Source organism: Strongylocentrotus purpuratus, unplaced genomic scaffold (genome assembly GCF_000002235.5).
Source record: "Strongylocentrotus purpuratus isolate Spur 01 unplaced genomic scaffold, Spur_5.0 spur5_scaffold_14, whole genome shotgun sequence".
NCBI classification, from domain to species: domain Eukaryota; kingdom Metazoa; phylum Echinodermata; class Echinoidea; order Camarodonta; family Strongylocentrotidae; genus Strongylocentrotus; species Strongylocentrotus purpuratus.
Window position 1 is genome coordinate 13,436,324 of NW_022145599.1, and position 15,858 is coordinate 13,452,181.

General features: G+C 38.4%; 1 protein-coding gene across 1 annotated transcript in view; it reads left to right on the plus strand.

Annotated features, from left to right (window-relative positions):
* LOC100892611 (unconventional myosin-X) overlaps nucleotides 1-15,858 on the plus strand; it is a 55,541-nt gene that overhangs the window by 10,268 nt on the left and 29,415 nt on the right. Inside the window, exon 3 of the mRNA XM_030985073.1 lies at nucleotides 15,440-15,714. Within this exon, the coding sequence (XP_030840933.1) occupies nucleotides 15,440-15,714 (275 nt within the window). The remainder of the gene's footprint in view (nucleotides 1-15,439; nucleotides 15,715-15,858) is intronic.

The following is a 15,858-nucleotide window of genomic DNA, read 5'->3' on the forward strand; positions in this document are numbered from 1 at the left end:
ATCTATTGTAACCTGCATTGTAGTTCAGGGCATTAAACTTCATCATATTAAAGTATTGAAGTAGAAATCTATGTCTCCTGGGACTTTATTTTAAAGCACTAGATTGGACAGGAGGGATCAGACCTCTCTGCATGGGTCACTGACAGGTGGTTATCTCATCAAATTAGCTCTCAATTAAACATAAGAAAAAGGGGACCATGGGGGACCAATGGTCACCGATTAGGCATTGTTTGCTATATAGAGGGCGCATGTAGCTATAAGTAGTGCAGTGGGGCTTTAAAGTATTGAAGTAGAAATCCCTGCCTCCTGGGACTTTGTTTTAAAAACGAAGGATATGCCTCGTTGAACGGCAGCACTCTGATGACTTCTGCACGATACATTTCACATTGCCTGGAAGCGAAGATCTCGAGCAGATATAATCTTTCTAGTTGGAGTCCATCTCCTATACGTCTCTTGACCCGATCTCAAGGAGCAGTTGGAGGACCATGGAGCCTGGTTTGGGATGCCTTTCAGGCCAAGTATTAGCTACATCCAATCCAAGGCAAGGAGAGCTCCTCACACTTCCCTAGCCATATATATACTGACAAGTCTGACAGGGCTCAACAGCCAATAAAAATCAAGGCTTCCATAGTAGCTACCATCGATGGCAAAATTACCATCAATGGTAAGTTTGTACCAGGGCATCGTTTCACGAAACCATCATAAGTATAAGTTTGATCTTGCTTATAAGTATCGGCTTGCATAAGTATATGTTTGCGGATATTTCATTGAAATAAGTGTTAATTGTATTACACACGTTTCAATGGGATGTCACAGAGATGCCAACCAGTATGATTTTCAGTTATAAAGCTAAACACCAATTAATAGAAGGAGAACAAGTAAACATAGTCGAGGAAGTGTGAGTAGAACTTCTTCAGTGCATTATCCATACGGTTCTGCTACCAGTGGTCAGTTAAAAAGCTATCCCAAAATTTGCTTTTCATGTTTGTACTCAATCACTAGGCAAACAAGGCAATACAGCAGTGTGTGTGTTTTAAATTTTCTGGTCAATGCTGTTGAGACAACAGCATCTTCCCATTATTGATTTTGCTGACACCCTTCCCCCCCCCCCCCAATGATGACGCATCTTTTAAGAAGTAATAATTTTGAGCGACCTAAATATGAGGATGATATTGGAAGGAGCTCGGAGATGAAAACAAATCTTTTCATGACACATACCAGCTGATTCAGTAGCTATATGTATATTAGAAAGTTGGCATTTCCAGTGTTTAAACAATATATGGGTTGACAGGGCATCTTGGCTACTGAAATAGTCAATAGCCCCTGAATCTTTCTTCAAAGGGTACATTTTTGTGGATGATTTAAAAAGAGCTTTACATATACTTGACTGATCCTGAGAAGTGACTAACTTTTGTTTTTAAGTGGCCAAACATTGTGGAGCGGTGTGTGCAGCGCTTTGTAACCGCAAGGAAAAGGCGCCAAATTGGATTGGATTGGAAAGCAAAGAAAAAAAGAGTATTGTGAATTACAATAGTAAATTAAAGTGTGTGCATACTTAATATTTAATTGTCATTGATTTGAATCGGTGTGTGAAGTACAATGTAGAAATGCAGGCAGGTGCAGTACTGTCATATAGCCTGTTGAGAGCCAGAAGGGCATTATATCTGTATTATAGAATATAAGTTAATACCCCTCTAACCCTCCTCCACAAATGAAATATATTTTAAGGATGAGTTCAAATAGAAGTGATATTAGCCATGAAATAAAGAAGATAGAGACCGGGTGCAGTACCAAATATTTGCATGCCCTATATCCGAGCTGTACAAACACTGGACCAATTTCAAGATGGAGTAATATTATGGGAATGTCCGACGTGCTTCTCGTCACGATCCATCTGGACATGACAGTTGCTATTATTAATTTTCATCCAACATTTACTTTGACATTATCATCAATCCTTTTAATATTGAAAGAGAGGCCCCTATGAATCGAAAATAAACTGAAAAAGATGTTATTTGGTAAACAGTTCTATAAAATTATTAAAAGTTCTTAATTGGCTTTGAGGCAACGTAACAAACTTGACCCTATCAGCCGTCAGGTGGTCATTATAAGAAAATTATCTGAAGCCCTTTTTAATAAGGACTTTTTCTGATGAGATGACAGCTCGTTTTTATGCCGAAATTGATTGTTTGTCAAGTGATGGGTGCTATTGTTTAGGGAAAATGCTGCCATGACTTTGTTTTATCATTCCCTGCATGTACTGTCATTTTTGGGGTCGTCTTTTTGTATTTCCGTTTGTTCTCTACAAGGTAGAGTTAGTTGATTGAACTTGTTACTAGGGATTTTTGATTTGCACTAGAATTTCCTTTTCAGACTTCTGTTTTTACACGAGCACTATTCTTGTGCATATATTGCCCAGTACAAGTAAACCTTTTCCTGTCTGCATTTCTACATCATCTATTCAGATAAATCGATTCGATTTTTCATCATCCGCTCTGTTTGTTGCATTTCCATCAAGTCTTCAGATGCCAGGAAAAAAAAGAGTCCTTGTTTCTTCCTCTTGTTTCTTAGATGGTGAGCATCTCTGTTTCTGTCAAAGCAATGACAAGAATTATTCAAATTAAATTCATTGAAGCATACATGAACACCTAGCAAAACCCCTTAAGGTAACAAGCGCACAACCAACAAACCATAAATAAAGAAGACTTTGTATTCTTAGATAAAAAGGAGGATCTGAGAGCGTCGAAGCAAATGACGTGTCACCATGGTGATGGAAGGATGTGGATTTCATGCTAGCTGTAGCGTGAAATATACTGCCGGAATGGCAGGAATATTTCATGAATATTAATGCTTTGTGAGAGAGGATCCTATTTTCTTGTTTTTTCTTTCAGATGCAGTATTTTCTACAGTTCCATGATTCTCATGTTGAAGGGAAGAATATTATGAGGATAAAATATTTTTCTATTTATAAGGAAAACATTGTGGGGAGTATGCAGAATTTATGAAACATAAAGTTGACGAAACAATGGCATGAATATTTCCTGAATATTAGAGCTTTGTGAGAGAAGATCCTATTGTCTTTTTATTGTCAGAATAAAAAAAAAAACCCATAAAGTGCAGTATTCTGAAAGAAACGTGACATTCTATTTGAAGAGAAGAATATGAGGATACTTTTTTTTTTTACAAGGAAAACATTTTATGGAGTATGTGACAATATTACAAAAATATGAAGGAAAAAAAGAAAGAGTTACCAAAGAATGGCATGAATATTTCATGACTATTACAGCTTTGTTAGAGAGCTTGCGGATCCCATTATCTTGTTGTTCAGACAGAAAAAAGTTGTAAAGTTCAATATCCTGAGAGAAACAAGATTTTTCTTGTGGGCCTCTTGTTTTTACATGCTGCTTGGTTTTTATAGCTGCCTGTAACAATGTTACACAAAATATTGCTGAAAACAAGTTATACTTGCTGGTGCAATATATTCATGAATGATTTTTTGTGGGTCATTTAATGAACAAAGCTGAATGCAGTAAATCCAGACATGTGGTGTAATTATTTTTTCTGCAGTATGTATGCCAATGAACTCAAGGTGTATAATAGAATTGAACTTGAGACCTTGCCTGAAATAAGAGCAAGTTATCTTTTCATCTAATAACCCCCTACGGCCAAACTCTATCAAGAAATAGATTAAAACATCGAGCCTCGGTCGGTGTAGATGGAAAGAAAACTTTATTACAGTGTGTCATATATATATCAGCATCAGGGCGACAGTGACAATGCGCTGATGAATCTGAGCTGAAGATTGGCTTTCCCTTTTGATCAATGGTGACTGCATCATCATCATCGTCTTCTGAGGGGCGCGCACACGGTGGTGTCTTCATAGCAACGGTCCCCGGAGGGAAGCGACAAGGAGGAAGCAAGAGCATCTGATGTATCATAATAACCGGATCATATCATAATTACATGATCGCATCACTGTCCCTCCAAGGCATGCCAGCATCAGGATCCCATCCCTGGTGGTGCTACACTCTCTCTCAGACGGCGCTCGTAATTGCGCCACCTGGTGTAAAGTTCTTCGGCATCCGATATTTCTCTTGCGCTCCCTTGAAACCGGAGTCCCACCACCACGGGGTGTGAGTCGCGCACCTTTGGCCAGGGGTGTCTCGTCCTTGTATTTACTAAGGATGCAGGTGTAGAAGCTAACGTTTCCCAGCTCTGAAATCGGCTCCCTGCACTTGCACCGTTTATGAACTTATATGGGTGGGATTAGTTTCAAACTCAATATTTGCGGAAACATTTTCCCTTGTTTTTCCTCCACTTCTGCCCGGGCTAGAGTTACAGTTTGAATCTCTCCTGGAACGGACTTGGTAAGCTTTATGAGCTGATTTCATCCCTGTGAGATCCAAGGGAAGTTGAGAGTCGAGACGCTGAATAATGCATGCACACAAAGTCAAGAAATGGATCCAGCGTCAACACTTCAGTAGAAGTGTTGCAATATCTTGGTTTGGGGATCGCATTTCCGCATCTTTGATTTGTTTCCCTTGGCTATATGACCTACATGCACCCACAGTTTTAAGACACATTTACAACCAACATCTCAAACGAGTTATAACTTTCAGTCCTAAGATATGGCCCTGATATGAACTCATGAGGGAGCTTGCAATTACATATATTTATTGTGATTCATCTGAAGGAATTGCTAAATATTCTGTTTGAAAAAATGATATATAAATGCAATGAGATTTTAAATTTAAGAGCTTGATTCATACTCTCTTTTCTGGTAGCATTTAATGTGAATTCTGCATAGGGGATGTCGTGAGAATGTTTGGGAGCTGTATACTGCGCAGGTTATCAGGTGAAAAATTGAATTGGTAAACTGGGTGAGAGTACTGAGAGGTGTAGAAAATGTCAGGTCTGTATGTGGATTATCCAAATATTTGATGAGCATTATCCATTGGTTTCCTGAAAACTGGCGAATGAAAATCAGTGATGATCGAGTGTGAATCCCTCGCCTCCCAGTGCAAATATTTACAACTGAATGGAGGAGTTAGAGAGAAAGAGAGAGAGAGAGAGAGAGAGAGAGAGAGAGAGAGAGAGGAAGAGTGAGAGAAGGGAGGGAGAAAGGGAGGCATGGAGGGAGGGAGGGAGGGAGAGCAAGAGGTAGGGAGAAGAGGGTGGGTCAAGGAGGGAAAGAGTGCATGAGTGAAAGAGGAAAGGTAGAGGAAGAGAGGATGGATAGAAGGATAGGAGAGAGAGAGAGAGAGATGATAAAGAAAGAATTTATTATAGAAATAACAGAGATAAGAGAGATAAGGGTGAGAGAAAGAGAAAGGGAAAGAGAATAGATATAGAAAGAAGGCTAGAAAATGTGAGTTAGAGAGCGCACATTTGGATGAAATTGACAAAATCTGTCACTCACACCTCTTCCCTGGTCCCATTCTATCAGTTAGGTGTTGGGTAATTATACAATACAAACATGCCATCCATTAGTGCATAGATGACCGCTCCTCATTGCCAACATGCACATCCCTAGAGACCTCAGGAAGGTGAAAGAGGGAGTGATATATATAAACAGAGATGTGCCAACCCATTTACCAAACTCAATAGATCTGCTGGGATTAGGTGTGTTTTGTCAATCCCCTCGCAGCTTAGCTTGGCTATCAGATATAGATGTAAACCTACAGGATTTTGTGGGATTCAGTCCCGAAAACTTCTACAAGATTTTCCACATAGATGGATGTTGTCAATACATTTTTGTTGGAAACTCCTCCTAGTCCTTATAACTTTGAAGCTATTTTTAGTACGCTGTTTAAGTGAATAGGCTTTTGAGCAAAATAGGCTTTAAAGTTCCTCGGATCATGGGGGACCAATGGTCACCGATAAGGCATTGTTTGTTATATAGAGGGCGCAATTAGCTACAAGCAGTGCAGTGGGCCTTTAAATATTATAAATGATCAGATAATAGTAGAGAATTACACAAACAGAGTAATAGAACTTCGGTCCATCTGTAGATTGTTGTGGTCTAAATAAGATGTGGACATACACGATCCAGTTGAGTTCCTTTTCTTAAAATCTCTTGCCTTTTCAGTAATTGTTGCAATACTTTGACATAGAAACCTCCTACAGTCATGCTGATGAAACCATGTGTACATTCACTGTGAAACAAAGGAACCCCTCATTGGCAGGTTATTGAACTATACACTCTCATTTGACCCACAGAAAACAATTCCATGAAGTACACTTCAAAGTCTTTATGCCTGTGGTTGTCATTTCATGTTTACCTCCACACCACCACCACATAGAAACATTGACAGGATTCATTGACTGGGAGAAATCTTCTTTGTCTATAAACATAGTTCAAGAAATGTGAATGTCATGAAATTTACCAGCGAGCAGGTATGCGTGTCGTAAGTCATTCAGATTCTGTATGTGCTGCAGTATTATGGTCTCTTTAATTTTTCCCTCCCAGTTTATTTTTTCTCTCTTTCATTCTCTTCCTTCACCAGATCTTTCCCTCTTCTGTGATCCCTTTACAAATAGAATTCAGAAAGGACAACATTTTCCTATGTGATTTGCTGTGTAATTAAGTAAATGAAATGATCTGATACGATACCACGTACCAATGCTATCCACAGCTCATGAGATCTCATTTAGATTACATTTTCAAGCACACCGCATAAAATGAATGTGGTGTTTATCACATGGCCTTGTCTTGATAAGATATAAACATTGTGGATATGCATGGCTTGATGTGAACTGTCCTATTCATTGTATGAGTAGTGGGTGTGGGGCTTAATGCTGGTTTGTTGTCAGTTTGTGGTATTTCAGGCTGAGCGCCCAGAAAAGTCGCTACATCATCGTCCATTCACATTGAAAATAATAAATTGATCAATTAATCATTTACTGAAAGAGAGAGAGAGAGAGAGAGAGAGAGAGAGAGAGAAGAGAGAAGAGAGAGACAGACAGACAGACAGAGAGAGAGAGAGAGAGAGAGAGAGAGAAGAGAGAGAGAGAGAGAGAGAAGAGAGAGAGAGAGAGAGAGAGAGAGAGAGAAAGCAGTAAGTAAGAAGAAAAAAAATCAGATATGGAAGAAAAGTAAAAACTTTAATTTAGCAAGAATGATTTTGAAAGTGCCTTTATCGAACACCAAACACAGGATTTGAGAATCCTGGAATTATGCAGTCATATGAAAGTAAAGGGAAGAAAATTTTCTCTACAGGTACAAATGCAACTCAATCCGAGATAAGTTGTATGATTAAGGGATGTTGCCGAGTAAAGACCTTTGAAAGAAATCTGCAAATAAACATCTCAAGAGGTGTTTACTTTGACTTTTGTCTGAAGTCGTCTGTTTTGCCTCTGATTTCGAGGCAGTCTTTAGAAATATTTATCCCTGACATAACTTACCTATTTTATACATCACCTGCTATGTATCTGAGCTATGTAGTGCTGAATAAGGTAGTTTCACGATCTCTAAGATACAAACAGATACATTGGAATGATTTTTTAGGTGATTTTTTATAAAGAACATTGCAAAATCTGCTACTTGATATCCTATTAATTATTGTGTCCCATTCACAGTTTCTTGATGATATTCTATATGTTATGTGGAGTAAATATTGAAAAGAAAGCAGATATAAGAAAATATGGTAAGAAGAAAAGAAGTTTTTTTTTACAGAAAGAGGCTTTATTGAGGGTAAAAGAACACATGCAGGTCTTTGGATGATAATATATACATGTTCCATTTCCGCACCTTTTCCCCAGGTTTGTGATGATAAAAATGAATACATGTTTGTCAAATATTGAATAAGCACTCCCTGTGAGATGAAAAAAGAAGAAGAAATGTAACAAGGAGTGTCTGTCCTATAGATATCTGATAGTGTGAAACAGTTTTGAAATCTGACATATTTGAGTTTTATTTCAAATCTTATCTAAAATCTCAAGAGCCTTAAACAAATCAAGACCAACATTTGTCTCTGTCAGAGTGTAATCTCTTCTGTATTCTTGTTTTAGTCTTTGTATACAAAGGACTAAAACACCCCCTCTAGAGTCTTGACATTGATGAAGTCCATATCTAAACGATGACCTCATCCTGTTGGCTGTCAGACTAGTTGTCCCATTTCATGCATGTTGGGGTGTAAAGTATGTCTGTTTAAAGGACAGTTTTATTAATTTTACATGTACTCAACTGTCGCAGTTCTGAAGAAAAACGTTCCAACAAGCTTTTTATATCAATTCTGCAATGTATTATAATCATAAAAGATTATTTTAGATAACAACAACAAAAATGAAATGGCTGCCGAGTGAAATAGATTATTTGCCCCCTTCCATTTTCTTTTCTTCCCTCTTTATCCTCTTTATCCTCTTTTGAGAGACTTTATTCGTTCATATAATGAAATAAAGATTATTTACAACAATACATGACAAAAGTCATTTTATTTTCTTCCTGATATTTGGCATGATTAAACTAATAATGAATTTACGATCTGTTTTGAATGAAACGGAAGTCAAAGATATCTGACTTGATAAATTTGGAAGTCAAAGATATCTGACTTGATAAATTTGGATATTAAACAACTCGTCGCTGTTTTCACGAAGTGACGGTAGTGAAAAAAAATTGCATTCACTTTGCGTTACGATTTTCCTCACTACCGTCACTTCGTGAAAACAAGGACGAACTGTACAAGGCACATTTTGTTTGCATACATATTTTGGGAAGTATACATAGACGGAAGAACAACTGGAGAGGTTGATGCTGGTTAAACCAGAATATCGGGTGGAGGATGGAGATCTTTCTTTGATTGTCAGCCACTTCATCTCTAAACCCACCATTAATTCCTAGGAATTTCTTTTGGATGAACTTCACAGCTTATAGATTAGTTTCGATATTGACCACAAATCCTTCCAAATAGGTCATAATCTATCTAAATCCTTCCTAATCCTTCAGTTATTTCAAGAAGTCTGTTTATATCATCATCTTTATACCATCCTGTCTGTGATCATCTATTGGTCTAGATTTGACAGGTCTTGAAAAGCATTTCAAATCTATGCCGTGTTTGTAAAATTGTCGCTCACAAATGCACAGTTATATATTCCTATTGGCTAGCTTGGTCCTTTTTGTGCTTTGGTAGTTATTCGATTTGATTCACATTTATTTCATTCTTGATTAAAAATTACATTGATACAAAAGATACAATATAATTCATAAACAAATTTAGAAAATGAAATGGGGAACTACATAAATAAAGCCCTTAATAGGCCTTGTTCAAGCATAGTTCCCAAAGCAAAGATAAACAAAAACAATAAAGAAACTGCTTCAACTTTTTTTGAAGGAATTAACTGACTTGCATTCAGAAACATCTTTGGGGATGGAGTTCCAAATCACAGGGAATTATGTTGTACTGATTTCATTACCTTATTTGTTTTTACTGGCCATAAGTGAAAAGAATCCTTAAAATGGGTATTGGGATTATGTATCTGGTAATTAAGAGTCTGAGTGAACATCTTGAAAACATTAACAGGTAATTTATTTGAAATTAAAGTGGAAATGCCAGACACTACCTTCACTACCTTGGAAAAGTTGGGACATCTATTGTGCATTTTGATGTTGGAGGGGAATAAAGGAATATATTGGTAATGCATAAAAGGAATTGTACAAAGCTGTGGAAATGAGCTTGACAATGATGATTCTTCAAGTGGCAAATCTTAATCTTAAACTTAAACTTGAAAGCAGAACCGAAGAAAGAGGAATCAGAGCTTGAAGCTGAACTTGTGAACCCAAAATGTCTTCCTTCCTTGTAGGGTTTTCAATTATACGCGCACAAAGAGCTACCATAGTAATGACCAATTACGTTTGATTAGACACCTACCTAAGAAGGGCTTAATTGTTTACTTAATGACCAATACCTCCATCAAACAAAACTGACCACCACATTGTGAAGATTACCACAGTTATGTGTGTGCCTCAAAATCAACATTATCTACCCAAATATTTCCATTATGTTAAAGGGATCCGGTAACTTTGTCTCAGATTCTGAAATAAAATTCTGGATTTAGCTCATGATGCAATGATAATTATAAACCTTTAGGTCAGTCAGGAACCCCATGACTTTTACATGCCGATCGCCTGTCCGATTATCAAGATATTTATGATTGGAATTACAAATTTTGAAAACCGTTCGCCTGACGGTTTTCATAACACTACAGTCTATTGGGGAAAACGAGTATGGTATAACCGGTCTCTCAAAGATTTTTACTTTTTTGAGGCACTTCTTGATCATTTTGAAGCGCGATTTTTTTAGGGCTTCAACGTTACACTATATCACAGACACTGATAACATGTAGGACCGTGTATCTCAGATTTAACATTGTTAAACGATCCCTTTAATATTTGTTCGTGACTCACTGAGGAGTTATCTTCATAATGTTAGTCCTTATGGTGGATAAGTGCTGTTCACATATATACATCATTTGATAACTCTTTGGTCAGCTGGAGGCATGTGTGAACTGGTCGGGTGGAAATAGAGATGTTCTAAAGTGTACTTGGATATCATTGATGATTCATTTTGCCGGACATATTGTGCTCATTTCATCCAAAGAATGTGGGATGAGTTCTTGCAAACTATTTTTTCGACTACATTGTGGTATAGATTGTGCCATGGTACTTCAACCATACAAGTGTGAAAAGGGCAAATGTCCGAGTGAATTGACCACTACTTGGCAGCTTGACCCTGCACTGGGCATTGCAAACAGACCACTCATCGGTTGGGAGGCAATCCCAAAGCCGCAAAACCGTAGTTTGTTTTATAATCTACTCGAAAAGTCAATATTTGATTTTGTTAACTGTGCCCAAATTGTTTGTTTTGAGCTGACTAATCAGCCACCTTAAATACTCGAGTGGTAATCTGTAGAATGGCTTCTTCACAGAATCGTGCAAAGAAAAAACATCTCTATTGTCAGAGTCGATGACTTGGATTTACACCTGCGGCTTTGCATGAATTATGCAGAGGTTTTTGGCTCATTTGTGCGGGGAGGTTAATTTTTGAAGAGTTCTGCAGTTTTAGAAAGAGCTTTGTCACAGACAGTCACAGTGTACATTTGGAGCTAATACTTCGCAGGAAACAATTGACCATCAACATTGTACTGCATGGAAAAGGGATACTCTTAAAATAGCTAGTTTTGATAGCGTTTGTTAATAAAGTGCATGCCTGGATATGTAATTATTTCTATAATGTCGAGCAAAGAGAATAGAATGGCAATGTTTGATTTTTAATGCTGACTACTGCCATGGACTTTTGGTTGTGAACATAATAACGCAGGAGACAAGAACTTGGCATAGACTGAAAAAAACCCAACATTGTGTGCTAAGGAGATGTGCAAGTAGCAGTATTCAGTCTGGTCTCTCACCAAGAAAAACCACCTTGTACATTCTTCTCGGAACATAGCTGCAAGAGCCAACAGACTCTGAGCATACATCAGTTAAATGTTACCAGACAGTTCTTTTTGAAATAGAATTTGATTCGGTGCTTTCATCAAGGAGAGACCCAGTGGCAGATGGATAGCTGGCAGGGAAATTGAAGAGCTATCTGTTGTGTGGCTGGTGACTTGATAACAATAGCCATTGAACATAAGTTTTGTTGTCTGTTCTTCGTGTTGGAAAAAGTGGAGCTTCTTCCTTGCAATTGGCAAGGTTTCAGATTAGCTGGACTCTGTAGGTAAGTAAAGGAGTTTTTCAAGTGGAAAAGGGAGAGTTAAAATAAACTAATTTGTGGACACTGCTTCTTTTATGCGCGAGGAATATGTCTTTCCCTGATAGGATGATTAACTTCTAACTGTTCGGATTTTGAATAATTTCATTCAGGCTTATTTCATGAAGAGGGAAATATTAGTGACTTTCGATTACAAACCAAGATTTGTCACATCATATCATATTTCGACCATGTTATGTACAATAAGATACTGATGGGAAGAGTTAATGGCAAGCCATTCTGTGGAAATGAGAGAAATAGGTTCAGTTGCAGCCTAGTAAAAGTGAAGATATATGCATTGAACAGTTGATAAATTTCTCCTTGCAGTAAGAATTGCCATAAAAGTGGCCCCTAAATATTGTGCAACATCCTCTTCATCCTTTGTTTGTTGATGTGTCTTGTAGACCTTACAACTCATTGAACAGCTTAAGATTTGACCTCATCAAGTTTTCCAGACGGGAGAAGCCATGCAAGGCTCGATTGTTTGATTGGACGGAAACAGTCGTGCAGACTATTAGGTTTACAGGCAAGGATTCGCCTTTTGTGTGTGATCCTGTACTAAATAATACCTCCCTCTTTACATCATGGACAACATCATGGAGATTCCCCCTCCAGATATGGCCCTTTTTCTGCAATCTTGTGGCTCAGTAAATCGCTGAAATATTCATAGGGTTGGATTGACCTGGATGGAAAATCTTTTGTAGTTGAAGAAAGACGTTCGGTGTGTGCGATAAAGCTATAGAGCCTAGAGATGTGGTCGTATTAATCAGAGGAAGGTGGTTTGAGCAGAATTGACCATTCTTGTGAATGCATGGTATAAGAATATAAGCAGGTGATATGGGTTGTGTTGTGTGATTGAAATATTTTCCATAGGGATCAACTAATGTGATTTGTAGGCTATTTATAACTAGAACAAGATATTTATGAAATCCTGATTCAGGGCACGCCGCATTTGATGCAGAATAGGATATATATATTGCAGTAATGAAGCCAATAGTGGTGGTAATGTGAATATTGCATTACAAAAAAAAATGAATTCGCTAATATATTTTTTTTGCTCCAAAATTTTAATTAATTGCTCATTTGTAAGTCTAATCTGTGAAAAGTTGCATCAGTCTTGTTGAAATTTAGATTTTCTTTTTCTCCTTTGTACGTTTGTTTTGGCTTTGTACTCCCAAATGGCAATAATGATGTTGAAAAAAAAAACAGAAATTAATATATGCACATTATATGCCGCAGCAATTACCTCAACATAACCAACACTTCTTCACTTTCAACCAGAATCACTTGAGTGAAACATCTAGAATTTGATCCTATCTTCCTTTTCTTTATTATTGAATAATTTGTGGTATCACCAAAGGACATATAGCATACAGTTCATGATGACTGTTCAAGAAATTGATAGCACTCTGCCTACTCCTCATGATTTTTTTTTTTGCATTCAGTTTTAAGTTACCATTCTGACTTCAGATTGTCAGAAAACAGTCATCAATCATTTCGGTAATAGAATGTGTGAAAGTATGTGCACGTCTTTAGGGGGGGGGGGGGGAGGGCAAATGGTGTTACTCTCCGTTTCGCTCCATGACCACAGAGGACTTTGATCATCCCATGGTATTCTTGCTGCATTATATGGACCATTTCTCATGCAGACTCTGTGACAAAAGAACAGGCATAGACCATTTATCCAGCCATCGCCATAGATACAACATCCCATCTATCTGTGGGAAATCTGAAACCACTGTGTTTTCCTCCAGGATTCACTCTTGGAGTGGGGTCAATGACCGCCAGTTCATCCGTGGCTCTTCAAAGGGAGGGATGCGTTCCCCACACTGACTGTGGGAGACAGAGGGAGAGAGATAGAGAAAGGCAGAAAGAGAGAGAAAGAGCAGGAGAGAGAGGGAGACAGAGAAGAGAGAAAGAGAGGGAGAGAGAGAAGAGAAAGAGGAGAGAGAGAGAGAGAGAGAGAGGAAGAGAGAGAGAGAGAGAGAGAGAAGAGAGAGGGAAAGAGAAAGAGAAACAGGAGAGATGGAGCAGAGAGATAGAGGGGGGAGAAGAGAGAGAGAGAGAGAGGGAAAGAGAGAAAGAGAGAGAGAGAGAGAGAAAGAGAGAGAGAGAGAGAGAGAGAGAGAGAGAGAGAAGAGAGAGAGAGAGAGAGGGGGGGGGGGGGGGGGGGGGGGGAGAGGAAAAGGGGGGGGGGGGAGGGCATTCAATTCAAGTTAGAGGCGGGAGGAAGGACAGTCAGATGGAGGTAGAGATAGACTGTTATTTGTTGATGAAGATAGGAATACAAAGAAAGGAACAGATCAATCAGACAAACATACAGGCAGACAGAGATGCAGACAGTGAGACTGACAGACAGACAGACAGACAGATTGAAAGGAATACAAAGCATAAGGCAAAAATGAACAGAACTTAATAGAAACTTCAGAGTGACAAATTCAATTAAAGTTGACAAATCAGGAATGAGGAGATATTTTTAAGATAAGAGGAACATTTTGAGTGAATTTGTTTCAGTTATCTGGTTGCAATCCCAAAGATCTCTGACTGTATGAATATAAAGTGAGGTGAAATAGAATTCAAGAGAGGTTGTTTCATCACTAGATTGTAATCCCAAAGTTTTTCTTAAGAATATGCATTAAGAGAGATGAAATAGGGAATATCAAAGTAATATTTGAAGTTAGGATGTAAGATCACTTTGTTGCAGTTGTCAAGTTTATTAGCCATCTAGGAGGATCGAAAGAAAAAGTGGAAAGAGAGATAAAAGAGAAGAAAGAGAAGAAAGGAGGGAAAAGTTTAAGTGAGGCTGTATTATAGCATTACTTAGTTGCAATGTCAGTCCTCATTTCCTTTTCATGAAGAGATAAAGTGGAAGCAGAGATAATATGGAAGATAGCGGTAATTTTTTTAAGTGAGGTTGTAACATCACTTTTACAATCCGAAAGTTCTTCTCCTGATTGAGGGTGATGATGGCCACCACCACACCTAATGATTTTATGCCAGACTTCAGTTGCGCCCCCTCAAGAAACATCCTAGACCACAGCTTCACTAGCTAATCACCAACCCGTAGCTGAGGTTGAACCTTGGGTCATCCTGCCAAGGGGGCTTCCCCATCTCTGAGTGCTCGTTAATGAACCTGCAGGGTTGGTGCTATACACTGTCAAGTCATTAACTCATTTAGAAAAGAGCTTGTTTCTTGAGAGAGTAATGTACTTGTGGTTTGCTGCACCGCATCAAGTGGTGTACACCATTAGAGAAATGATATGAATTCTATTTTTTTATTAAAATTTATCTGTGGACTAGAAGGAAAGACTTTCTTGTCATTTCTTTCCTTGTAGGCTGGTCAGCCACGGAAGGGACTTTGAAAATATACAAAATTCATCATCAAGTTACTCTGGTTATAACAATTCTTTCATGGATTTTTTCTTACAGCCCTATAGGGGATTTCTTAAAGTCCTGTAGGTGCCCATCAGCTTCTTGTTCACTCGTTTACTTATGCCTTGTATGTGTTTTCCCCAAAACTTTTCTTTTCTAACAGTGATATTTATCTGCAGTGTATAGACAGTATAGTAGATTAGATTTACATAGACAGTCATTGGTTTCAAATTATAAAGATTAGTTATTAATCATCTAAGTGTGATAAGATATTTATATTCTAATTTTGGCAATTTCTGTTCTTCTTCTCTTGACCTCTTCAGATTCTGGTTACAGTGACAACCTCGCAGAGAGCCTCTCCGCTTCTTCCTCCATCTCCTCGGCCTCATCAACGACATCGTCCACCGCGCCGAACAGCTCCTCGTACTCCGTCTCGTGCTCCTGCTTGTCCTCGGCGGCCAACCAGCAGCGCAGGACACCACCTTTGACCTCTGACCTCTACGGGCGACTGAATGACCTGGTCAAGATGCCGCGACCCGTGGCTGAGGAGAGTGTGTGTAAGGCCCTACAGCAGAGGTGGATGTGCGGAGAGTGTCAGGTGAGCAATTAAAGTTACAGGATTAGTATTGTGAAACCAGAAATTCTCTTTTGCATTAAACTCGTAGGAACATCAAGTTCTCCATATTTGTGCAATTTTCTTGCCACAAAATGGTTCCATTGTTAGGTATACAAAATTAGATAG